At 42.4% G+C, this 27535-nt stretch overlaps 1 protein-coding gene across 1 annotated transcript; it reads left to right on the top strand.

The window, feature by feature from the left end:
- The first annotated feature begins 5054 nt into the window (after positions 1-5054).
- LOC133001835 (early estrogen-induced gene 1 protein-like) lies at positions 5055-27513 on the top strand. Its single transcript, XM_061071534.1, has 12 exons — positions 5055-5104; positions 5204-5467; positions 19557-19677; positions 20529-20558; positions 21960-22076; positions 22372-22418; positions 23182-23333; positions 24182-24289; positions 24868-25063; positions 25161-25282; positions 25770-25839; positions 26659-27513. The coding sequence occupies exons 2-12, from the start codon at positions 5325-5327 to the stop codon at positions 26702-26704; spliced, it is 1152 nt and encodes a 383-aa protein (XP_060927517.1). The 5' UTR covers positions 5055-5104; positions 5204-5324; the 3' UTR covers positions 26705-27513.
- The last annotated feature ends 22 nt before the right edge of the window (positions 27514-27535 follow it).

Below are 27535 nucleotides of genomic sequence, written 5' to 3'. Positions count from 1 at the left end.
TTTTAACACCAGGTGAGAACAGGCCGCTGGGAAATGCAGTAAATCCTGAAACACCAACAACTTCTTCCTCCAACACAAGCAGCTCCTCCCAGTCAGGACATGTCTGTGTCTCCTCCCTTCACAGGTGTGTCAGTGTAAGAACCAGTGAACAACAAGCTGGGAACTGTGGGAGATGAGTCACTGCAGGGAGTGAACGAGAGGGTGAGGAGCAGAGATCTGTTTCTTTTCACAGGAAGTGAAACTGTTCTAGAGTAACTGGCAGCAGCTGAAATGGCGCAGCAAGAAACAATCCAGCAGAGAGTCCAGGACAAAGAGAAAGACGTGAAGCTGCTTCAACAGGAGGAGGAGGCCGTCAATGGCTCTGCTGATAAAGCAGTGGAGGACAGTGAGGAGATCTTCAGTGAGCTGATCCGTCTGCTGGAGAAAAGAAGCTCTGATGTGAAGCAGCACATCAGATCCCAGCAGGAAACTGAAGTGAGTCGAGTCAGAGAGCTTCAGGAGAGACTGGAGCAGGAGATCACTGAGCTGAAGAGGAAAGACCATGAACTGAAGCAGCTCTCAGACACAGAGGATCACAACCAGTTTCTACACAACTACCCCTCACTGTCACCACTCTGTGAATCTACACACTCATCCAGCTTCAGGATCCGTCCTCTGAGGTACTTTGAGGACGTGACAGCAGCTGTGTCACAGGTCAGAGGTCGACTAAAGGACATTCTGAGTGAGACAGAGACAGAGATTTTACAGATTGTGTCTCAAGTGGATGTTTTACTGCCACAACCAGAGCCCAAGACCAGAGCTGACTTCGTAAAATATTCACAGGAAATCACACAGGATCCAAACACAGCATACAGATGTCTGTTATTATCTGAGGGAAACAGAAAAGTAACATGTTTGAGTAAAAAGCAGTCTTATTCTTATCACCCAGACAGATTCACTGTTAGGCCTCAGGTCATGAGTACAGAGAGTCTGACTGGACGATGTTACTGGGAGGTGGAGTTGGAGGTGGAAGCAGGAGTTGGTGTAGCAGTCACATACACAAATATCACCAGAGCAGGAGACTCACCTGAATGTTTATTTGGATTCAATGATAAATCTTGGTCATTATATTGTGATAGAAACAGTTATAACTTTCATGACAACAGCATCAAGACTCCAGTGTCAGGTCCTGTGTCCTCCAGAGTAGGAGTGTACCTGGATCACAGTGCAGGTGTTCTGTCCTTCTACAAAGTCTCTGACACCATGGCTCTCCTCCACAGAGTCCAGACCACATTCACTCAGCCTCTCTATGCTGGAGTTGGGGTCGGGTATGGATCCACAGCTGAGTTCTGTAAACTCCAATAGATTTGAGACGTTAAAAGCAGTGATTTAGATTCTGTGTTTAAATCTTTAACTTCTTTTGTCTCCATGTTTCTTGATCAAAGTTTGTTGTGGTGACGTTTCTGCTCCTCACAGAGATCAGCTGTCACTCAAACACTGACCTTCCTTTATCACACGTGTTGAGTTCTCACTTTGTAAAGATAGAAATCTATAATTACACTGACATGAATGTGTTTGAAAGAACTAATGTTGCTGTTGATTTCTAAATCAATGTAGAAAGTACAAGTAATGCAAAGTAAAAATGTGGAATAAGACCAAAATGGTCACTTCTGTCTTCATCTTCGATTATAAAACGAATGGAATAAACTGCTCCAGTCCAAACTGAATTAGTAATGAAATAATAACAGCAAGTCAATTTGTATGTCTGATTCTGATTCGAAAAATTATATCAATCACTTGCTACCAACAACTGTTAACTGAGGCCGTTGGGCAGGCGAGTGTTTTAAGTATTATAACATCAAATGTATAAAATAAAACATACAATAAACCTGATTTATTAACATCAAGTCATCCTCTCTGAGTTTCATTTCCCTGTGTTGCAACAGCCCTGCTGCCACACACACTATATACCAGTTTATGTCTAAATATTTACGAACTTTATTCTCTCTATACCTATTTTCCTCTTATATCTTACTTTCCATGTTGTATACAATTAGTTCTGACGTTGTTCATCCTATGAAAACTAAAGAAAACATCATGAGGTCGGGCGCACAAACTGTGGAACTAAACTGGGAGATGGACGAGAGCCAAAAGCCCAATAAGGTGCTGAAGAAACTCAGAGAGCTGAATCCCGAGTCCGTCAGCTGATCCTCTCTGGGTTTTTATAACACACACACACACACACACACAAACACACACACACACACACCCTCTCTCACTTAAGTGTGGAAGAACAGGCCTCACTTAAACACATGTGGCTGAACTGGAGCATGTAATGATTTGTCATCCACATACTTTGGGCCAAGCATCAGATTCAATTACATAATAAAATATCACCACCTCCACCAAAAGTTGTGTTTAATGTTAAAGTGGACGAGGACGTGTTTCTCTGCAGCTTAATTGACTGAATGTTCTGCAGCTGGGATCAAAACGTTAATTTAGCTCAGATACAAGTTACTAGAACCACTGATCAATATCATAACTACTTAATCCACTGATTATAGATTATGTGATCAACTCAAACCTCAGGAATTTAATCTTAACTAAAATCCATTTGTTGCTTTAATAGGCTTGTTTTCCTCACCAGTGCAGTTGCAGTCTACATCATTGTTATCCCAAACTCATGACAGGTCACCACGACCTTTGAACTTTGAAATCTATTCAGTTCATCTTTGAGTTTGAATGACAACTGATCAAAATTTGACAAAATTCCTCAACGGCAGATCTGAGATTTGATGTTCAAGAGCCCAAACACTTTGTTTAAGAAAATGCGTTGTCAACACAAACCATTAACGCTCATTTTTCAGCTTCTCTCAGTTTTATTAATCTTTAACAATTAATTATTAGGCTCATAGAAATAACCTGTTATCATATCAAATATTTATCGGACATGAATCTACTTGAGAAACATATTTTGTTAGGTATCTTATTGTTTACCTGTAAACTTCTGAACACTTATTGCAAGACAGTTTTTATTATATACAAATTATGATCTAAATATTATTATCTGGTCGTATAAGCAACATTGTGCATAAAAATAAAGAAACCAAACAATGAGGTAAAGGTAAATATTTTACATAAAAAGACAAAAACATTCAAAGTCAAACTCAAAATGTCATGATGAAGAAAATTTGCATAATAACTCAAACTTAATAAAGAGTTTTCCAGTTGCATCTGATCCTTTCCGGATTCAAAGTGTCTGATTGAACATCCCAGTCTGTTTGTGACACCAGTTAAAGTCCAGCATCAACACAAACATGTTTTTCTCTCGCTCATTGTCGAATCCGGTGGCGTCACAGAGCCGAGAGTAAACAATTCCAGAACAGAGCAGCACGTTAACCTGGAAGGGGCCAAACAAACAGCATCATATCTGATGGAGAGGAACCAGGTGAGAGGAGAACGGCTGCTCCGTCACGACGTCACACATCTGGACCCAGAGGTTCTACAGCTGGATTAGGATGTTTTTCTGTTGTAGTGGAGAAACATCTGTTTTCATAAGTTAATCTTATCTGTGGGTCATTTGATTAATTATATACAATTAAACACAGCGAGAACGAGGAAGATGACTATTAAATGAAGGTGAAACCATTAACTGTAAATAAAGAATGCAAAGGGTGAAAGACTGCAGGAAAAACATTCACAGAACTTTTATTTCTGTCGTCTGTAGTCTGAAAGATTTTACTGAGTGGTTTCTTCTTATGTCATTCATATCTTGTTTTAGAAAACAAAGTTAAAAAATATGGCAAAACATTTTTTATTATTGACTTATTGGATTTTCCCTGGCAGTTGAAAATGACGTTGATTTATTGATTTTTTTCATTGCTCATCCAGGGCTCACATTTCTGTTCTGAAATATATAAATGAGGCCTTTAATCAAATAAGGCATCATTTACATAATTAAACATAATATTTCAGTGAATGGAACCTGATACCTCCTTTTCTCACGTCTATTTTTTGTTGTTGCATTAATCAGCTCGTGATTATTTTCAATCTTTGAATTTTGAGTGCATCATATGATTGGAATAGAACTTGAACAGAACACAAAGTTCACACAGAGATCTGCTGCTCTCTGTTGGGTGAACAGGAAGCTGAAGTTAAAACTGAGCAAATTCAAGCTGCTGCTCAAATTCACTCAGTTTCATTCTCATGTTTAAAAGTTAAAAATCTTAGAACCTTGTAATTGATTTGACTCTTTTTCCAAATATGGAGATAAACATTCCTTCATGACAAAGATAAATATATGTTAATATATATATTTTATTACGTTTTCACCCTCATTTACTTTAAAAAGTTGATCTGAGTTTGTAAAATGAAAACAAACTGAGGCATCTGAACTGAAAACGAGCCTCCAGCACTTTAAAGTCTGGTTAGTTTATTCTCCATTGAAAATATTACAAAAAAAAAATCATATTTGTAACTCATTGTGTGTATTTCTATTTTAATGTGTAGAGGTACATGTAACATGTATGACCACACGGTGTCGCTGCTTCACCTCTGAGGCCAAAGGGTGTCAAGTCAACGAGGGTGAGACAGTAACTGACCGGATGGTGGACAACTCTCCCTTTCAAAGTAAGATCACTCAACATTAAACCATGATTGTCAAGTGATTTAAATTTTTCAAATGAATCCAACAATAATTACAACAACAACAACTATATTAATACATATAATAATAATGATAATTTTTTGTATAATTATTATGCAGCTTTTAAAACAGCATTACAAAGAGGCGAAATAAAACATTATCCTTCTAAAAACAAAAGACAGCAAGTAATATAGTAAAACATCTCAAATCAAGACAATAAATTAAATAAAATGATAAACAAAACAAGTAAAAGACTAAACATTGAAAAACAGAAAACAATGAAGGAAATCGAGCATGTGTGAGAAAGCCGATGTTAGATATATTTTATTCTGATACCAGCCGGAAGTGGGTCTGTGTCACAGTGAAGTTCCTCCCCTCGGTGGAGAAACGAGCAGAAAGACATGCAGCGTCTCTTTCAGGCTGGCGTTGTGTTGTGTTGTGTTGTGTTGAGGAAACTCCCGGGACCAGACATGTCTGCAGGTTCGTTTCTTCATCACCTTCAAACCGCCCGTCTTCATCATTTCTCCTCCTTAAACACGTGGTTTCTCCTCCTCCTTCTCCTCCTCCTCCTTCTTCCAGATTTCTGCTCCGGAGAATCATCGCTTGAAAACACAAAGTGAAGCCAAACAAACCATCAGCAGGAGCCGCGGACCTTTTGGACCAGTCGCCGGTTGTGGGTTCGAATCCCGAGAAGCTCGTCATGGCGTTTTTCGTGAAGAAGAAGAAGTTTAAGTTCCAGACGCATGTGACTCTGGAGCAGCTGACCGCGGTGCCCTTCGTCAACGGGGTCCTCTTCTGCAAACTGCGGCTGCTGGAGGGAGACTTCTCCGCCACCTCCTCCAGGTAAACCGGGTCGGAACCAGTGTTGGGAAGTAACGAGGTAGAAATACTTTGTTTCTGTACTTAAGTAGATTTTTCACATATCTGTACGTTACTTGAGTATTTCTTTTCCTGACGACTTTTTACTTTTACTCGTTACATTTGAACAAAAATATGTGTACTTTCTAGGGGTGGGAATTGGCAAAAATGTGACGATTCAATAGTATTGCGATATTTGGGCTACGATTCAATAGTATTGCGATTCTGCAATATATTGCGATACTGCAAGTATTGCGTTTCGATTCTGCGATATGTTGCGATACTGCAAGTATTGCGATTCTGCGATATATTGTGATTCATGTCCCCCATGTTATTCAAAGGCATTACAAAAAATTAGGAAAATAAGACTGCTCATAAAACATACATTGTCTTCTACACATTAACTGAAGTGAAAAAACAACAACTTTGTGCTACAGTATCGATAGTATCGCGGGCGCAAAATATCACGATACTGAACAGAATCGATTTTTTCCCTCACCACTAGTACTTTCTACTTCTTACATTCTCAAACTGGCTCGTTACTTGAGCAGCAGAGGTTGGTTCTCTCTCTCTCTCTCTCTCTCTCTCTCTCTCTCTCTCTCTCTCATCTAGGGTTAACATTTTTTACATTATATACATTATATTCATATTGTTGTTAAAATTTTTCAGTCAGTTGAGATAAATCTTGAGGAGAAACATTTTGGGTTGTTTTGTGTCTGTATAGGCCTACTATAAAAAGCACTTTGCATTTTTAATTTTGGTACTTGTACTTTTACTTTTGATACTTAAGTACATTTCAACACCAGATACTTTTGATACTTAAGTACTTTTAATATGAGCTACTTTAAGACTTTAACTCCAGTCATTTTCTGACGGGTGACTTCTACTTTTACCGAAGTCACTTTCAGGTAAGATATCTGTACTTTTACTCAAGTATGGCTTTCAAGTACTTTATACACCACTGGTCAGAACCCACCGGGAAAAACCGGGTTCGAGTCCCGTAGTCCGTGCATTGATCACCACTCCTCCTGGAAAGTCCACCCAGGACTTTACAGGAGATGAATGTTGAATTTATTGACATTTTATTGGACTTAATAGAGTTTAAAAGTCGTCTCTCATCTGTCTGGTTTCATATATAGTGATATCCTATGTTTTCATTTGTTTCATCTCCCTTTTTAATATTATAAAGATCTAAAATAGACTTAAATCATTTTTTTTTGGGCATCGTTGACAGATTAGCGATGCAGTTATGGTTGATTCATAAAGTAAGAGGCTGGAAGATATAGAATAATACACTTTTTAATTTAACATTCACAGCAATTTCAAAGGGCTTCGAAGACATGACAACAAGAAACACACAAAGAGACTACAAACGGAAACAAGTTCATGCAAGACAATGGGTGAAATAAAGCAATAAAGCAATCACCTAATTAAAAGCAATATGATAATATAAACATTAAAATACAGCGATAAATCAGACAAAAGTTAGAAGTTAAAAAACCTTTTAATTAAAAGAGGATCCTGAGGTGATTCTGTGATTGACAGATGGAGTTTTTGACATAATAATGCAGCAGATATACTTTAAAAGATGTTATCAAACCCTTGTGAGCAAGAAATGTAATTGAGGCTTTATATTTTACAGTTTAATCATAAACTTAATAATTATAAAACTAAAAATGCAAAGAAAACCCCATTGTGTTGTGGAGGTCTTTGGTTTTATAAAGAACTAAAAGACTTCAGCTTTTCATCTTTGCTGTAAAGTTTCTCTGGGTTCTCGCTCTTCACAGCTCAGACTGTTCCTGAGTCAGATTTAAACGCTGGGTGTTGCCATGTTAAGTGGCTTCAGTGTGTATCTGATCTGTCGCCTCCGCACGACCAGCAGACCAAAACACGACCACGTCTCTGAAACCAGCTCTCACTGGGGATTTGATCTCTGTCGACTCTAAAACTCGGATGTGAGGAACTCTGACGACTCTTGTTTGTTTCCTGGACGTTTCTTCTCCTCCTTTGACCTCGATAACATCGGCCACTTTCATCTCCTCTCCCTTCCTTGTCTCTGATTCAGCGGATGAGATTACACATCCTTGAAAAAGTGACTTCAGATGTCAGTTCCAGAGGTTTACGTCTTTGGTTAAAAGGTTAAAGCCGGGACACTGAACATCTGGCGTTTGTGTGACCTCCGTGACCTCTTTACACCTGTGAACTAACAGCTGCTGAAGGAATCTCCAGGCTGAAAACATGACCTGGATCCGTTTGTGTCAAAAGCTCTCGAATCTTGTGTCTTCTACGTCTGTGACTCAGCTTTTTCCATCCTGAGATATTTGTAATCTTCTGATTTCACGTTCGTCGCGTGTTAAAAAACATCATCGCTCGCTCGCTGAGTTCAGATATCAGATTCGGGAAAGGAGGAAAATGGTAACAGAACATCTCAGCCCCTCTGGAAACTTTCAGGATAATGTCTGAAACGGCTTCATCGCGGGGTTTCTTTTTATTCTAGTTCTCCGTCTCCTCTTCACACTCTTTGCTTTACAGCCTCTAAAGCAGCTTGAGGCTTTAAACTGTCAGAGAATCGTTCAGCACAGACCTGATGTCCACGGCTTAGAAAAGACGCTCCACTTCCGACTGTGTGTGTGTGTGTTTGTTTGTGTGGAGTTAAACATGCTTGCTTTCCCTTTTTCTTTTCATTGAGTCTCGTCCACACCCAGTTTGTGTGGGTCTGTTAAACTTTAAATCCCTGAGGCTGAGAGACTGCGTACGTGGGAGAATGTTTTTCCTCAGTGAACGCAGATCCAGCTCCACCTCTCTGCTCTCACGCAGCATCGTGATGGAGTCTGGTAGAAGGGAAAGCAAAACACAGATCAGGATCATCTCTTCTCTTTCATCTCACTTATGAAAGAGAAGATCAGAGTTTTAGTCGCACAAATACTTGAGTGAGGCAGAGATTTGGGATTTGACTGTTTTCTTATTTGTGTTCTCTTGTTGTCCTGGAACATTTAGTTTGTTTTCTGTCTCCACCTCAATGTTTTCCCGAGTTAAAATAAAGATAAGAAACCAAGAGCTCATCGTGAATCCCCAGAACTCACGACCAACATCCGGCAGTTTCCTCTTGTGAAATATTTCCCTGCATGAGCTCATTGGTTTAAAGTTTCTCGGTTTGACCCTTTGTTGCGTCCAGATGTAACAACTATGTGGATCTCTGGGTTTGGTTCAGGACACGATCCAGAGAAACACAGCCTCATAAAAACACCCAAATCTCAGATCAGCTGAGGAACAACAAACTGATTCCTCCTCCTCCCTGCGTCTGAGGTCCTGTCCTAAGCGACGCTCGTCTCTCTCAGGGGTCATCCTGCTCTCCCGGGGGGGTTATGTAACACATCCACCCCCCCCCCCATCGCAGTTATCATCTCTGTGACGGAGAACAAGGAACTCTCAGAGGAGGAGGCGATGGCACGGGGAGGCTCCAGCACCCAGATGGAGTTGTGGCACAGATCTGACAGACCCGGTCTTTGTGTGGCCTGGTCGTGTTGTGGTCGACATCACATGCTGCCAATGTGACCGTCCAACTCACTGACCGCGATCGTCTGACCTCTGTGAAATCTGCAGGACATCGACGTGACGGCGGCTCAGTAGAAACATCTGGAACACATGGTTTCACGTCCAATGTGGCAGATGTTGTGTGAACTCACAGCGCTGGGGAGAGACATCCGTGTTGTTTTGGGAAGTGATGTGTTTAACTGGGTTTCGCCGGGTTGCACGTCCTATATTTCTTCTGTGTGTCAGTTGTTTGCACCCTCGAGGATCAATGCTGTTATATCAGGACGTGAACTAAGGTCAGCAGAAAGTTCAACAACACAGTAAAGTCCTTGAGTCAGAAATCAGAAGTTCTCATCGGGCTGATTCTCTGCTGTTTGTCTTCTCATTCATGTAAAGGAACAGATTTGCACTTAATCAGACTTGAGGACAAATATATTGACGACCGATGTAAATAGACGACCCTGGTTTAGACACAGCTGTCTGGTCTTTGATGATGTAACAGACTTCATGGCCGCTGTCGCCACGGAGACAGAAGACCTTTTGTTCTCGGTCCCTGTGGATGAACTTGTGTTTTTTTTTTTTTTTTTACAGTTGTAGTGATATAACATCAAGCTGTGCTGTTGTTTTACATCCTTTTAAAAAATAAAAAAGTATTTTAATTACTAACTCACTCTTGTTAATTGGATATTAACTGTTGCTCGTTGCGTTTAACGGTTGAGAACTTCAGAAGTTGTTTGAAACCCTCTGAACCACTTTGGATTGGTTCCACGTGTTTGGGATGTAATTGCTCACAGCGTTTGTTGTGTCTCGCCCGCTGAGGCTTTTCTAGTCATTAGGCATTTTTGTGTTTCTAGCAGAATGATTCCACTTCAGTTTGACAGTGTGTTTTTTGTGCTGGTGCCTCTGAGGCTCCGGGTCGGTTCACATCACGTCCCAAAGCTTTTCAGACCCTGCAGAGCGGTTAGTTCACAGACGGTTTAATAAGTTAGTTGTTGAGTCGTCTCTCTGTCGACCGGCTCCCGACACAGTTCGTAGATCTTTGGAGCAACTTCTCATCAAATCCTAATCAGCTCCATGAGAGAGAGGATGATCTAATGACTCATAGAGGCTCATGGTATCTGTTATATAGATCTGTATATCTATGTATCTGTTTTTTACTCAAGTCATGCATATTTTAGGAAGCTGTGGTAGCTTAACTTGTGTTGCAGAGATAAGCTCAAAAGCTTCTTTAAATGCGGCAGCCAACTGCTGCTTCTATTACTCAATGAAAAGTTCAACCTTCTTGGGCCAAACTATCCCAGCTGTGAAGCTAACAAGCTAGATAGAAGCCGATGGTAAAGCACAAGCTGGTGAGGCAGATAGATCTTCTCTGTGGAGCAGATGGTCTCATCCCAGTTCAGCCTTCACGATCTATATAGTACATCGAGTCCTTCAAAAGATGCAACTCCATGATGTGTTCCTGAGCTTGAACCCTTTATCTCTTCTACAAGTCCATGTGCACGCTGTGTGTGTGTGTGTGTGTGTGTGTGTGTGTGTGTGTGTGCGTGTGTGCGTGTGTGTTGTCTCCTCAAGGCGTGTTTTTGATCTGTTTTTCTTTGATCAGCGTAAGAAACTAAATTGAACCAAATCACTCGGACACTTAAGTAAACTTGGCTGCAGCTGTTCCGTCTTCATGGAGCACAGATCTGAAAAAAAGATCCTTTTCAGACTTCTTTCTTCACAGCACATTTATCTTTAGTAACAGAACATCCGTGTAAAGTATCCGAAGCGATACGGACATTGGGAAACACCCACTGCCTCCATGCAGTCGGATCTGCTGATGTGTTTTTCACTCGGACTCCAGATGGTCTCTGTCCTGATTTTGGCAGAGAAACATTTTCACTGCAGCATGATTTTCCGCCTTTTATCAGCAATGTCTTGTTTTTAGTTTCACGTTTACATTTACAGATCATTTCTTATCCACATACTCCTCCGGACATTTCCACACCACTGCACGAAGGCCAGTTGTGAAAAGAGTGAAGACACAACCACTACAACCTGACTGCCAAGGGGGGGGGGGGGAAAGAGGATTTCTGTATTTATTATAAAGCCCAGCAAAAAAAAAGCAGGAATGTTGGAGCTGCGAGCGGCTGAGAGGACGAGGTGCTCGGGTTCAGAGAGGCAGAGGTGAAAGTCTGAGTGGAACATGCAGCGAGCAGCTCTGATGTGGCAACGTGGACAGATTGTGTTAATTTCCTGCTCTGATGATGATTTAACGTTGGCGGTGCAGCAACACACACACACATGCACACACCCGACTTTCACACATTTACAAAGAAGCTTTAAACACACACCCCAACACACATGTGCAGATTTAAAGTGTAATGTGTCATGGATAAAAAAAGGATTGTCTTCATCGACTAACTTTACTGTCATTATTATCTATTTAATTAATTACAATAAGTAACCATGCAAAGAAATTATATTTGACATTATTGTTGATAATTAATTTACTTTACCAACTAACCAATTTGTTGATTTATCGGCTGTCAGCTCAGGGCGTTTGCAGGGCGTTACGTTTCAGAAGGTTAATGTGGCTAAAAGCATTTTTGACGAGTAGATCTCCTTTATTTGGTACTTTTGTTCTTGAATTCATTATTTGTGTGCGACTGTTTGGTGTTGTGTTTTCAAACAGAGCTGGTGTCAGAGCTTCCCAGTAGACAAGTTCCGGACGCAGGTCTCTGGACTCTCAGGAGAACCAGGAACTCTCGGGTGGAGTTGGCCGAGCTGCTTCCTGAGCGTCTGTTCTCAGGCGGCAGCAGCACCTCACTGGGTCGAGTGGTTGTAAACGGCCTTGTTCAAACTTTTTGGTGATCCCTCTTCTTCTTTGTACTATTCAACAAGAGTCATGACTCATGCTGGAGATGATGATGATGAAGATGGTGGTTTTCTCTCTCTAGCAGGAACTTGGTTGTTACAGGGAACCCCCTTCTGGGACCTGATTGACTCTTGAGGGCTGAAATGAACGGCGTGTTCTGCCCAGTGTGCGTCACATCAGGAGCTTCACATGTTCCACATGTCTGCAGCTGGCACGCTTGCAGACATGTTGCAGGGAGCAGATGAGAGAGTGAACGTCACAGCTGCAAAAAGCATAACTCCGGGTTTTGAGTTCACCACATAGAACTTGTTTTGATCTGTTGTGGATTCTGAAGATAACAAACAGGATCGGACTCATCACGTCTTTTCTCTCAAACTTTATCTCCACCGAGCTCAGGTCGTGCATTTATTTACATTTTACACATTAAAACAGTAAGTGGTTTTCTGCTTCTTATTCAAAAAATCTCAAATGTGGGAAAGGTTGGAGAAAAATATTATTTTAATGTTTTCCCCACTACATTTAAACAGTTTATTTACAAACAAATTAATTGATTTATATCTTAACTTTTGTCGGTTTATATTTTCAGTCATTTTACAACAACCCACTTTTGTTGCCTTTTTAACGTTTTTTTTACCTTTTTATAATTTATCGTTAACCTTCAATTTTTTGTATCTTGAACTCAAAAGTTTAAAATTATACAATATCACATGAAGAAAAATGCCAATCAGCCGCCGCTCGTCTGTAGGAACTTCCCATCGCATCTACCAGCAATTCTCCAATTAGAATCATGGAAGTGCAACCTGGTTGCGGACTGGCTGAGACGCCGACTCGGCCTCCTCATCTTTCCCTGATGATCTTTTCCCACGTTTCCTGTCAACATGGAAACCATCTCTGATTTGACAGTTTTCCAAACCAATGGAATTCATTTAATTGTTGTTTTTGAGCGAGAGCTGTCACTTTCCTTTCACCTGGTCAGAGCTCTTAGGATCAGGAGAGGGAAGGAGGATAGAGCCAAGTGAAGGAAGGAGGAAGGAGGAAGGAGGAAGGAGGAAGGAGGAAGGAGGAAGGAGGAAGTCCAGAGAGGAGGGACCTCGTTGTGGAGGGAGAGTCAGAAATCGACCGGGACGAGCGGATTCTCAACAGCTGTTTCCTGTTTTCCTCTCACTTCACCCCCCCCCCCCTTCAGCGTTCTGCTGGGATGTGGATGGGCTGTGGGGGGGGGGGGGGGGGTTATTCCTCTGGTATCGGGCCAGGTGATTTTGAAATGAACTCCCTTGTTTCGTTGGAACTCGGAGTCAGAGCTTCTCTCTCTCTCTGAGGCCGAGCTCCTGTGTTTTATCGGTCTTGAGTTTTCCTTTCGCACAAAGTGAAGATAAAATTAAATCCTGTGATTAAATGTTTAACAGATAAAATGTCCCACTTCCTGTTGTTGATCCCGCCTCAGTCATCGTAAACCGATGAAAACTGTCACGCTGACTCCTTCGTTTTCACTCGCATGGACCTTGCATTGGTCCTTGCACCATAAAACAGAAGATAATGTATTTAACAACCTCTGACCTCAACAGCAGAAGAAACGACAGATTAGGACACAACGATCCTCCCTGTGAAGGAAGAGTGTTGTGTTAACCTTGTTCTTCTCTGAGCCCGGCCGGAGATAACTGTGGTGACATCACTGTGAGATAGTCAGCGTTATTTTGACTTGACAAAGCTCCTCTTGTGCCGCCGCCGCCGACATCACATCACAGTCGTCACGGCTACACCGATTTCACCGACTTCAAATGTGTGAAATTGTTGGTTCAAAACAACGTATTCCATATTAGTTACACAACATGTTGTTTGTTTTGATGGAAACTGGAACACTTTGAAGCGTTTTCTGATCCGTGCGGCACATTTACGGTGAAGTTGATGAACGCAGAGCGGAGGATGGAACACGCGGTTGTTTTAAGGTCATTGCTGATGGCGAGGATCGACCCTGTGACCTCTTTGCGGACGGGAACATCCTCGTGACCCCTCGCCCCTCCTGCTGCTGACTGGTGCGTCCTGACGTCACCCTCCCCCCTCTGCAGAGGGCGGGGGGGGGGGGGCTGTTTGCTTCCTCAGCACTCTGCTCTCGGGCTGGTTTATCTGAGCCCTTGATTCGACCCGACCCGGCCAGGCCTGCTGTTTGTGTTCCTGCTGTGACCGGGGGGGGGGGGGGGGGGGGCCAGGAGCCACGCAGCCAGGATGGGAGATAAGGATCCCTTACTGCTGCATTGCTGACATGTTCAGTCATCACATGGTGGGGGGTGCAGTCGGGGGGGATAGCTCGAATCAGGGCCTTCTTATTTACACTTTCAGCTGAGGGATGAGACACAACTGCGGTTCTTCTTCTTTAGTCTGAATCCTGCAGCAGGAGTTTATTTTGTCGTGTTTGCTTCGTGTAGCTTCAGTTTCCCTTCGTAAGAATCAGCTCGGCTACAGAGCAGCTCGGACTCGGCTCGGGCTCGTCACTGACTTTTGTTAAACTCATCATTTTGAGGCCAGATTGAAGATTATTCTTTTGGCTGCAGGAAGAAAATCAAAACAAATCTGATTCCATTTCCTGTAACTTTGAGCAGCTGGAGGAGAAATGGGAGAGAGTCAGAAGCAATGGTTTTCTATTCCCCGGAGGAATGATAAAAAGCGAAAACTTATTCTTCCATAAGTGCTTCATATCTTTGTTGTGGTGGCTTTGTTGGAACGTCCTTTTCTACTTAAACTGTCCTTTTAACCACGGAGGTCAGATTTCATATCAGCGGCGTGTTGGACTTCAAGCTACCAACATCGGGGCGTTTCCACCTACAAAACAGTTTGACTCTATTCCAGAAGTCTAAACTTTATGGGCGGCTCGGAGGGAGAACTCGCAGATCTCTGAAACTGACTCTTAGAGAATTCACTCTTTGAGATTTACTTGCTTTTAACAGCTCAGAATTGTCGATTAGCACAAAGGGAAGATAAAAATAAATCCTGTAACAAGAAGTTAAAATGCACTGAGGCAGGTAAAAATAGATGTTTGAGTCGCTGTCGGACGTTTCAATCTACGAAAGGTTTGGAGGCAAAGATGCTACATGAGCTGAGAGGTTCAGGTGCTATTTCATTTAACTGATGTTCTAGAAATTGAGCCCCCTAAAGGCTGCATTTTTATCCTGCGATGTTATGAGAACTGATATGATTTGAAACCAGCTCTCCACCCCTGCTCCAGGCTCTGTTAGGATACGTCTTCAAGTCAAACCTGGCAACGCCATCGTTGGCCGAGGGATTTAGTTGAGAGCCGTAAAACCTTCACTTTCAGTTGGGCAGTCGTTGTTGCATTTCATTCCCTCTCGTTTCCCTACTGTATCTCCACAAATAATAATCTGAAGAAGAACGCCATCTCTTCTCTTCCCCCTCTCCTCTGTATTTGCTAATAAATCCTCTCTTCCTCAACTCTCTCTGAAGATTCAGTTCCGTCACATATTTGCTGGAACGGCCTTTGAATCTCGTCCCTGTTTCTTTAATTTGCGTGTAATTGCTCATGATGCAGGAATTTGTGCTTGTTCTATTTTTGTAGCGTGATTACATTAACTCGTAAAGCTTCGGGGGAGAAGTCGGCCTCGCTGCAGACTTTTCTCTCTGATGTGTGTTTTCAGTTTGAGGTTCTGAGACTGAGATCATTTTTGGACGTCCTCTCGATTGGGGATTGTTTTTCGACACAGCTGATTTTGTTTTTAAAAGAACATTTAACAGTTGAGCTGCTATGGCCCGGTGGGGGGGGGGGGGGAATAAATCCGATTTGACTGTTGCTGTCATCGGGTTGGAAATGTTTGTTTGTTGCATGCAGCAGTTTCTCATTTTGTTCAACTGTACAGTGTGATGAAAGCAGTGGCTGCAGGACAGGGAAGAGGACACACACACACACACAATCACGCTCTTTGTGTTGTTTTTTTCCTCATGTCGGAGTTCAGTCCTCTGTCTCTGAGAGTCTGCTGCAGAAGTGCTGCTTGTGCAAGTGAAGTCTTAACACAGCATTAAACTCCCCAAATCCCAAATGTTGTGCAAACTAGAAAGAATTCAGAGAAAGTATTTTGAAAGCAAGCAGTGATCGATAGATCCAAGTTTCCCAGAGACTCTGAACTCCAAATACAGATGGACGACACTTCTCACTTATTCCCATTATATATAAATGAAGCTAAAATATCCCGGGTGCAGGTATACAGCCGTCTTGCACTTTTAAAAATCAAGTTATTAGGCCTCAGTGTCAACAGTAGTGATCATGGAGTGGAGCCGCAGCGTGTTTGGATGATGTCCCATCTGCTAACATGGAGGAGACAGGGTTCATGGCCGATACCGCAGCTCGCCACTAGGGGATGAGATGTTAGATCCACATAGTGTTGCCTCTTTAATGTTGTTTAACAATCCAGTTCTTGGTCTTCAGTGTCAACAGCAGCCTCACTTGTTAAATCTGCAGTCTCTGCCCGAGCACCTTCTACTCTTTCCTTTCCTATCAGAGTTGTGCTTTAACAAAAGAGTGCTAACTTCTCTGTGACGCTGGCTGTAAGCTGACAAAACACGACTGGTGTACGAGTGGTGAGCAGGCTTCCTGATCCAGTGTCCGGGTTTTAATCTGGAGCAGATCACACTGGAAAGAGTTGTTTTGATAACACGTGTGAACAGAGCCCGAAATAAAAGCCGTACCGAAGGATTTCTGTAACGTGTGGCGCCCCAGCCGGCTCCTGCACAGAAAGAAATAACTCTGAGGATTAAAAGAGGTGCAAAGGTTGCAGGTGAGATTGGAACCAAGCGTCCGGGGGCTTATAAAAACGTCCGAGGCTGAAAGGGAGAGTGTTGGTACGAGCGTCTCCTCCTCCTCCTCTGAGCTGCTGGCAGAGCGCTGGTGAGGTTTCCATGGAGCCTGAACAAAGCCATCTGGACTGAGGAATGTGGTGTGGGAACGCTCGCCATTACACACTGGAGAACCGAGAGCGTGCAGAGGGGGGGGGTTCTGATAAGAGCGGAGAGAGAGTGTGTGTCTGCACGTGCTTTTGAGTTTCCGCTCTTCTGAGAACATCACTTGTTTCCAGGGATTGATGCAGGAGGACATTTCACCTCCTTTCACACCCAAGTGTCCGTTCAGGCACGAGAAATGTGAATAGTTACAACATGACTCAGTGTTTTTTGTGTTTTGAAACTTGTTCTAAATCCCCAAACAGGATTTTTTAGGGTTAGAGGAATGACTTCAGATTAGTATTGGATTAAATATAGAAAAAAGAACAAAGCCTTGTGAGGTTAGGAGGAGGAATGTTGAAACTAATGCTTGTTTGCATCAGGGATCGATAAATCAGCCATTTGTTGTTTGTCAATTAGTCTTAAAATGTTCAAATTAACAACACAATGCAGTTTATTATAATAAGGACCTTCAAATACTTTTCAAATTGGACACTTTAACTAAACAACAGCACAAAAACACCCTGTACCTTATCCATATTTGTTATATATCAGCTGAAACCAGCTTCAATTACATTGAATACAACAGCTGACACACAAACAAAGGTCTCCTCAATGGGAAATATTTAATAAATACCTTAAATGCACAGGATGTTAATAGTAACATGTGTAAATATCAGTAGAGCTCAACTGGAAGTCGTTCAGCGTCGACGTGTTTTACCAGAAAAGTGTTTAAAATGAATTGAGGTGATGGGAGGAAGAGGAGGAAGGAAGGAAATGAAGTGGGAAGAATCACACAACAGAGAGAGGGTGATGATGGTGAGTTAGATGAGAGGGGGGGAGGGGAGTGTGAGGAGCAGCTGCTAGTCTGTACTTCACAATGTGTGCGTCTTTGTGTGTCTGTTGTCGTGCACGGGTCATTTGCACCGTCTGCACCGAGACCCAAAACCCCGAGAGCTGCCTCGTGTGCATTGAGGTTACTGCAGGAACAATGTTGAAGTCAAAACAGAAGAAGAAGAAGAAGAAGAAGAAGTGCCGTACAATCATAACAAAGAAAACAGGAATAGATGAGTTTCTATCTGAGCCCGACGTGCAGCTCTGTGATTTGTGTGAAACCCGGTGAACGAGGCGTCCGGCTCAGCTGATCCACGTCTGAAGAAACGTTCCCACGTGACCGAACATTTACACAAGCTGCGGTTCTCTCCAACCCGACGGCATTTAACTGAATCACCGTCATTTTCTCAACCAAAACGTTTTAAAGAGCCGTGTGGATTCTCATATTTTAAGAAATAATGAAGATTTCCTGTTCCGTCTATAATTGGCACCTAGCGTTATATCGTACGACTGCAACGTCTCTTTTTTGGACGTGTCCCTGTTTTTAGCACCAGAGGAATTTATAATTAACTTCAAATAACCCAGTGAAACACTCCCTGTCAGCTGCTGCGGCACCGACGGAAATACACAACTGCTCGAGTCTAACGTGTTGTTTTCTCAAAGGATAAACATGTCCGAGTGTTTTATAGACTTTTTTTATATCTTTAAAACAAGGCCGTGATTTGTACTTTTTAGATTTGAAGGCTGTGCACTTATGTTTATGCTCTTTTGTGAATCTGCGAGGCCGAAGTTTTATCATCTCATAATATTTGAGACACAATATTATTTAAAATGTCAAAAAGGTTGTTTTGCGGTTTCCTAAATCCCAGATCTTTAAGTTGAACCCACAGCTCGAACCCCAGCGATGAAGCCAAATATCTAATTAGATCAAGACAACTACTCTAATTATTTAAATAACAGATTGTTGGATCTGTTTCTTCAGCTCTGAACAAGTGTTGTGTTATTGTATAGACTTGTGTGGCTGCATGAAATCAGATTTAGAAGGGAAAGTGTTTTGGGAACATTATAAATATCAGACGTCATATGTTCTTTTGTTATTAAGCAATTTGGGATCTTTATTTATTTAGTCACGACAACACAAATCCACATTCTTGTTTCCCGTGCTGCTGCAGCGTCTCTGACATTTCGTCTGGAATTTGTCGAGCTGCCTTTCTCCTCAGCTTTTGTTTTCGGGGACAAACGGATCAGTGACCTGCTCAGTTTTTTTTTTTTTACACACACCCCTTGTTTTCCCACCAGTGAACCAGGATGCATGGACACTTAAAGCTTTTCCACTGATACTTGCACTGTTTTTCCCAGAAGCTGGGGGACCATTGTGCACTTGTTTCCTCGAGAGGTTTGCTCTCCTCAGCGAAGCAGGAGAGGAAACTCCCCGGAGACAAACCAGTTGACACGATGAAAAGTATTACTGCCTCATCTACCTGCTAGAAAAACTCCCACGTGAGTCCGGAGCTCTGGGAATCAGCTGAGTTCTCCAGTTAGTTTTGGAAAAACTTGCTCACAACATGTTTGCTCTGATGAACGTGACCCCAGTGGACACGCTGGTCATGAGGCTGTGAGACAGAGATGACATAACTGGAAAAATCGTGCTGTCCTGAAGTCGGGAGGCTGGAGCGAATCTAAATTAGAAGTGGCCAAGTCTTGAAAATGTTTGGGTTGGACCTGAAAGTCAAGAAGGGTTGAGGGGAAAACTGAACAGGCAACACAAGTTAATGTCTTAGAACCAGAGGAATCATATTCTCATTAAGACATGAGGGATCTGCAGAAATAGACGTTTCAAAGCAGAATAACAAACTGTTCATTGCAGAGATTCATGTGTTTGTGTTGTTTTTTCCCTCTTTCTTACAGACAGGAGGTTCAGGAAAACTGTGTTCGCTGGAGGAAGAGATTCACGTTCGTGTCGAAGATGAGCGCCAACCCGCACACGGGCGTCCTGGACCCGTCTGTGTGCAGAGTGTCCGTCAGGAAGGTACGATTCCAAACTTCTGCAGATAAACTTACTCAATACTCTTGTCCCACACAGACTGGGAATTTAACCCCAGTGATTAGAAAACCACACGTCTGCTGAGTGGGAACACATCCATCAGCAGTTCTGAATGTATCAGAGTCCACTCGTCCATTGTTTTAGAGACAAGAAAACAAGGGGAAGATGCCATCGGGTCGTTATTAATATGTACTATGCATTATTAATGTACTTAAAAGACATTGTGTGGGCTCAGTACTTAGAGTCAGGTACTCGCTGAGGTCGAACTGACATTTTCTCTCCCAGTATTGGAGCAATTTCTGATGCTGGTATTGGAACATTTCTTGTGTCACTGCCTGTTTAGACCAAAACCCTACAAATATTCAATGTTCTATAATATAAGACCAAGAGAAGATTAATAAGCTATTTATTGCAGCTCTATTTTTTTGGATGGCTTTCTTATATATAACCCTTGTTTTAAGGGCTGTATTAACCATGTAAACAGGACCTATATTAAATCCTTTTAAATTATGTTTTAACCATAGTTGTATTTCACCTTTTGGGAAGGTTTTTGTATAAAATATTAATTCTATGCCTAACTTAGAAGAACATAACTGTCATTTTGGTATCAGTTTGATCCCCTTCACATGAACGAACCTCAGAGTTCACCTGGAGCTTCTCACGGAAGCTTCCTGTGTGAGCGCTGCCTCGGTGTCGTGCTCAGGAACCATGAGCGTGGTCCCGGTCTGTAATTCCCACCCTGAAGCTGGAGGCCTATAATTGGAAACCTCTCTAATATAAAGTTGGATCAGTTGAATCACTGGGTTCACTCCTGTCTTCCTGTTTTTTCCCTGCAGGAACTCAAAGGAGGAAAAGCATACACGAAGGTAAGGGCCGGCACAAACTCAAATCTTAAACCTGTTCACCGGTGTTTCACGTTTGCCAGGAATCTGCAAAACAGATGAGTCACGTCTCCTGAATGAAACTCGAAGGTCAAACTCATCATGGAGGTAAAACCTTTGTGGCTCCTCGGAACGCTGCTGCCCAACAGGAACCGTTTCCTCTGTTTTCACCCGCTCTCTGTTTAGATTTCCTTTCAGCTAATTTTACCCCCCCGCTTCCCTCCTCAGAAGTCGGTTTCCTTAAATACACACCTATGAAAACAGGAGCGCCCTAAAGAAAGGGAAACCTGGGAGGGTGAAGAATGGGAACCTTACTCTTGAGAGATGCGGGTTTAATTTAAAATAACAACACAGACAAAGGCAGTAGAATAAAGCTGATGTGGAGATAAAGCTCCTGCAGACGGACACGTATCTGTTATCTGAGGCTGAGGAGAAACTCACACTTAGCAGGTCAGAGGTTTACAAACGTACTGAAAGGGTCACATACTAAGAATAATGACACCTGTGATTTAAACTCACAACGTTAGATTAGTGACTCAGCAGATCACAGACCCTGTTTCCTTAAATCCATCCAGGCTGCACCAAAGCACACACACACTCTTACACATCTAGAATGGGCCTGATTTCTTTTTTCATCAGGATCAATTCATTATTACCAGGGAATCTGTGAAGATGCTGAAAAGACCCCAGATTTCAATGTTAAAGACGGTGATTTAAAAAGTCCTGGATCCGCCCCCTGATCCAGAACCAGCCCAGAGTCGATCAGGTTCTTTCCTTTTCGCACAATCTTGTTATTCTCTCCGGAGGTAACCATATTTGGAGGAGCAGGGGTGGAACCTGCTCTTTCTGCAACCTGCACCCATTGGACAGCACCAATGCATAGAAGAAATATCTGGACTTTAAACCAGTAACTAAGATTAAAATAATTATTCCCATCTTTATAAACGACAGATTTCCTGCACGTCATATTTGTAATAGTTGACCTAACAGCATGTGACTTTGTGTATTTGAACTTTAAAAACTTAATAATAAAAATAATCAATCTCAATTTATCTTTCCCATGTTTTTATGAAGTCAAATTTGTCCCAAGTGTCCGTGTCTAAACCACCACACAGGCTCTGCTTTATCGTCTATTCAACCTCAAACTGTAAAAACACAGGTTTCACATCTTCCTCTGACGCTCGATGTTCAGACTGACGTGTGGTTTTCTGCTCTCTGTCATTCACTGAATCTTCAAAAGCTCAGAGCCTCAGGAACCTGAATGTTTCTCATGGGCTAATTGAAGGGTGTTGCAGAAACAGCGAGTCAGGGATAAAGGCCGTCACGTCAGCGGCTCTAGAATTAACTCAAAGGTCCCATCTTCCTCTTCCTCTTCCTCTTCCTCAGCTGGGCTTCACAGACCTCAACATGGCGGAGTTCGCCGGCTCCGGCTCCACGGTGCGCTGCTGCCTGCTGGAGGGATACGACACCAAGAACACCCGGCAGGACAACTCCATACTGAAGGCAAGGAGCCGGGCAGTGAGGGGAGGGATGAAACCCTCGTGGTTATAAACATGAATTTGAATGTGTGATAAATTCACTGGGTCCCAGAGCCTGAGGCCGGCTCGACCATTAACTCTGAACCTTTGACCTTTGACACGTGACCTTTTCATTGATTGCTTCCACTGCACAAATTGAATGTGAGGCGACAGGAGTTGAAAGGTTGATGTGGGTCTGAATTCACCCTCAACTGCACCTGAGCCGCTCCTTATAGTTCACTTCTAAATATATATATATTTATACTTTTTGTTTCTTACAGGTGATCATCGGGATGACCCTGCTGTCTGGAGATCCGTGTTTTAAAACGTGAGTAGTTCAAATCTAGACTCAGGACTTTGTGTGTGTGTGTTTGTGCGTCACAGGGATTTGTGATTTGGTTTTTAACCCTTTGAGCTCTGAAGTCCTTGAAACTCTTCAAATGCTTCATATCTCTCATGTCTCTATAGCCTAAGATGAAAGATTATTTCTGTCAATAGACCAAATTAGATTTGATTGATTTTAAAAAGGAAGATGGAAACTAATATCTCTGATACAGGCCAGCAGAGTTGTTGTTTTCAGGGTTAAGCTATTTTCTCTTCCTTCTCTTTTATTTCTTTATCGCTTCGTCTCATTTGTTTTTCATTGTTTAAACAATTAGAAAAAATATCTGGATTTTAAACCTGTAACTAAGATCAAAATAATTATTCCCATCTTTATAAACGACAGATTTCCTGCTCATTATATTTGTAATAGTTGACATAGCAGCATGTATTTTAAAAACTGTTAAAATAATCAATCTCAATTTATCTTCCCCTGTTTTTAAGAAGTTAAATTTGTACGAAACAGTAAAATGCCAAGCGCCATGTGTCCTTTGTGTGTTTTGTGTATATTTACAACCTTTTAACCAGATTGTTCAACATGTTTGATGTTTGTGCTCGTCTCCTTCGTTGCTGCAGCGACTCTGTTTACTCTTACTCGATAAAAATGAATCTTATCCTGTGTGGGTCGAGTGAAGCCGAGCCGCAGCTTTGTGCTTCGTTTAATCTGTTCCATACTGATAAGTTGTGTGTGTTTTTCCCCCCCGCTGCAGGCCTCCCAGCACAGCGAAGTCCATTTCCATCTCAGGACGAGAACACACCCTGCAGCTGGACTGCAAGGGGGAGGGAACAGCCGAGCCTGGGCCCACCGGGGGGGTTTCACTGGGCCGCTCGGCCAAGCCTCGACCCTCCATCGTCAGCTCAGGTAGAACGACTGGATTGTAATTTTATAGAAGGTCACGTTTAGGATCTAGGTCCAAACTGACTGAATAACAACTGATTTCTTTATCTAGAAAGAAAAGAGAAACAAACCAGATGCTCAGGGAGCCAGAAGATCCGTCATAGCCAAAATAAGACAAAGCCTGTGTTGTGTCTTTTGTGTCTAAAAGACTAAAATTTGTAATTTTAAAGTGTAGATATCAAAATTTATTAAAAATCCTGTATAAACATGTAGAGTATTTGAATCCTAAGCTTTCAGCTTCGATTCAAAAGGATTTAAATATAATTTGCTGCTGTTCAGAATCAACAAAAATCAAATCAAATCAATGGAAGGTGAACGAATCCAAATTAAAATCCTTATACGGTAAAAGTTTGAGGTTCACAGTGATTTCAGATGAAGTTTAGACGGAGGACAGATTAAATATTGATATATGAACTAATAAACCTCACGTCAACTGTGGTTTTAAATCAGTTCACCTGTTTTTAGAACCATTATGTACGATTTTAAATGTGATAAATCTGTCTGGATCTGGACTCCAGTCTTTCAGATCTGGGTCCAACCTTCTCAACCAGATGTGCTTCACATCTTCAGCCAAAATGTTCTGGGAGAAGTTCTTAAAAAATGTTCTTCGGATGGAAAACGAGCTGAATTAAAACAAAACCTGTTTTTGTTCCAACTTGGAAACGAGGAGAGAGAGGTTACGTTTACCGATCGGCTTGAGTGAAACCCACGAACTCTCTAACTAACGCTTATTGTTCTGCTATATGTAGAAGAAGTGGGAAGTTTCAGCTCAAGTGGTAACATCTGTGTTGTCCTTGTGTCTCTGCCTCCAGGTCTCCTCGATGAGTCCGAGGTGAATCATCAGTCTGGTTCTGCTGAAGTCTTCCAGTCGGGTCACTCCCGTAACTCCAGCTACGCCAGCCAGCAGAGCCGGATCTCAGGTCCGTCCCAGCGTTCTTGTGATGTGTTCTTATATTTCATATTTCAGAAAAGTTGAGAATGTAACACTAAATCTTATGAATCTTGTAATTTCTTAATCCAAATACTAGTTTAGAAGTTTGGAAAGTCTCTGTTACAGGAGCCTCTAACTTTCTCTGTGTTTGTTCATTGTAAATTCTTTTTAAATTTTTTTTTTTATATTCTTTATTTTTTTGACAGTTGTTTACAAAAACTTACATCAGCCCAAGGGCAATTTTCTTTCTTCTGCTCTCAACCTTTGTCAAAATTGGGTAACTTTGTACATTTTGGGAGAGGTATAGTGCTAACATGTAGACAATAATCACAGATCAATAGAGAAAAACAAATAAATGAATAAAAACAATCCGAATAAAAAAACAATAACATGTTAGAGGGTGACTTGAGAGAGAGTGGGATAGAGGTCAGTGAGGCTCACTAAATTAAGACAACATTACAGGGTCATTCATTCAATACTTCCACAAAGTCGTTCATTGTAAATTCTAACACAACCAAACACACAACCTGTTCAGTCCTCTCACGTGTGTTGTGCTGATCCCTGCAGGCTACAGCACGGAGCACTCCTGCTCCTCCAGCCTGTCGGACCTCACCCATCGCAGGAACACCTCCACCGGGAGCAGCACCTCCGGGTGCCTGGGCTTCACCCCCGACACGCCCACAGAGGGCGACAGGGACGCCGGACGTCCTGAGAGACCCCCCCGACCCCCGCGGCCCCTCCTACCCCTCAACCGGCCCTCCAGGTACACGGGACTGTGGGGATTCATATTCATCTTCATTTAGAATCCAATAAAACGACACATCTGCTCTAACTTCTTTCTTCTTGTTGTTGTACCTCAGGAGGAAGCAGGACTCGGTGGAGACTCACCCTTCTTGGGTCAATGACACTCGAATGGATGCTGACGACATTGTGGAGAAAATCGTCCAAAGCCAAAACTTTGCAGATGTCAACAACACTGAAGGTAAAGTGGAAAGTTTCTGAGAAGCTGTTAAACCATTCAGAAATCCGTTCAGCTTCTTTAAGGTGAAAGCGTTGTGTTGTCGTTGGGCCTCGTTTGTTTTCTGTGAGTCGAAGAAGAAAAATGTTTGACAGGGATTTTCTGGGAAGAGCGTCTGCCAGAGGGAGATGTGGTTTCAAGAGGCTTTATGGGAAACGCAGTCTTAATTCAGATAAACACCAGCAGAGGTGATATCACTGCGGTGCCTCTCGCTGCTCGACACGGCCTCGGTTTGTTTATAGTGAGTCTGTTCATGTGAAGCTGGAGATGTCAGCGTATTGCACTGACATCCAAATAAGTGCTGAACTCTGCTCCATGTTTGGACCGAGCTCCACTTTCTCCGCTCTGGGTTCTGTCTTCTTCTTTATTGTCGGCGTGTTGAAGCCGTCTGGTTTCTGTCGAGCGGCTGCTGACCTGGTTTCTGTGTCTCCTGTGTTTCTCTTTCTCTCAGACAGTAACCTGCGTCTGTTCGTGAACCGAGACGGAACCACGGCGCTCAGCAACATCAGGCTCGGGAACAGGTGAGACGCTCGGCTCCTCGCCACTTCCTGTGTCTCTGATCACTTCCTGTGTCTCTTATCACTTCCTCCTGTCTGCGTGTCGCTCTCTCTTCTTCTTTTCTCACTTTCATTTTAACTGGATACAGATTGAGATTTAGTCAGAGAAACATTTACTACTCAAAGAGGCAGAAATAACTGGTACAAGGTGATGATTAGAGAAGGAAAACCTGCAGTGCAGACTGGTCAGCTGACATGAAACTTTGAAACCACCATCTTCCTCATTTGTGGAGGATGGTGGCTCTTTGTTCAATAATCCAATTCCCCTTTGCACAAACTGTATTTTCAATATGTTCCAGTTACACGTATCTTTCATTTTAAACAGAGCAACAAATCTGTTCTGCAGGAAATCAGATTATTTGGAATGAATCAAAAAGAGTTTTGCTGCAGGACCGATTCAGTTTAGTGCTTTAGTTCATTTAGCAGAAGTCAGAGTTAATTCATCAATTAACAGCAAACAGTTCATCTCATGTCTAAAAGGTTGTAAAGACATTAAAGTGACTTTTTGTCTGAGATGTTTATTCGTCATATAGTTAGCTTGTAAAAAAAGCCGGGTAGGATTTGTTTGTTTGTCACAGAAAAGCAACATCTTGTCAGACCGAGATATCTCAGCGTTAGTGAGTAAAACCTTTTTAATCTTTAACAAAAGAGACAAAATAGAATGAACAGGTTTGAAGCTGCAGGATGAAACGTTAGAAGAAGATCTGTGTTAACTGTGGGAGTCACGTCTTGAATCCCAGAGCGAACACACACTGATTGTTGTGCCTGGTTGTGTCGTTGCAGGGTGTCGGCCGGCGGCTACGAGCCCGTGGTCATCGAGAGCCACTAAACCCCGAGCGGCAGGAAGAAGGCGGAGGACGACCCGTGGGAATCGTCCCGTCTTTCTCCGTCGCTGGTCGTCCCCGGAGCTCCAGCTGGTCTGGACGCCTCGAAGGGACGGACCTCGTCAGTTTGCACTTTATGTGAAATGCGCGGCAGCACTTGCCTCCACTCCGTTCAGCCGTGTTTGTGATGCTCAGAGTCCAAACATCTCTCTAGAAACTTGTTTGTGGCGTCTTCACCTGATTCTTGTGATCACGCCATCGTTTCATTTGACCTTTAAAGTGTTTTTAGATACAGACGCCAAAACCATCCATGTGTCCCCTGGTCCTTGTTCTGACTGGTGCTTCATGCTAACGCTTCAATTTACCTTTGTTAAAAAGTCGAAAGTGTGAAAGAGAGTTCATGTAACTCAAATGAGCCAATTTCTCAAATTTAACCAGATCCAGGTTAGAGGAGAAATCTGGTTACAACCCGGTTCCTCTGAGCAACATGCAGAGTCCCGAAAGCTAAATGTTTGTGTTTCTTTTCCAGTTGTGAGCGGCTCCTGCATTTCCTTTCTTCCTCTTTGTATTTTTAACTCTGTGACTTCAGCAGTGTTAAATCTCCACAGACTGAAAAGCTGCTCGGAATCACTGTCCAGTACGGATTCTGGAAGTGGGAACTAAACAGTTGTTTGTGTTTCTTCCCCTTAAAACACATTTAGGCCTAAATGTAAAATGAGTAATTTCAGTGACGGCACATTTCATTCTTCAATCATTTGTTTTTATTTCAGGTTTGAGTTTTCTTTGGCACTTTGTCCTTATTCTAGAAAACTTAACACTCTAATCTCATTTACACC

Source organism: Limanda limanda, chromosome 5 (assembly GCF_963576545.1).
Source record: "Limanda limanda chromosome 5, fLimLim1.1, whole genome shotgun sequence".
Lineage (NCBI taxonomy): Eukaryota > Metazoa > Chordata > Actinopteri > Pleuronectiformes > Pleuronectidae > Limanda > Limanda limanda.
This window is presented reverse-complemented; position numbering and strand designations above follow the sequence as displayed.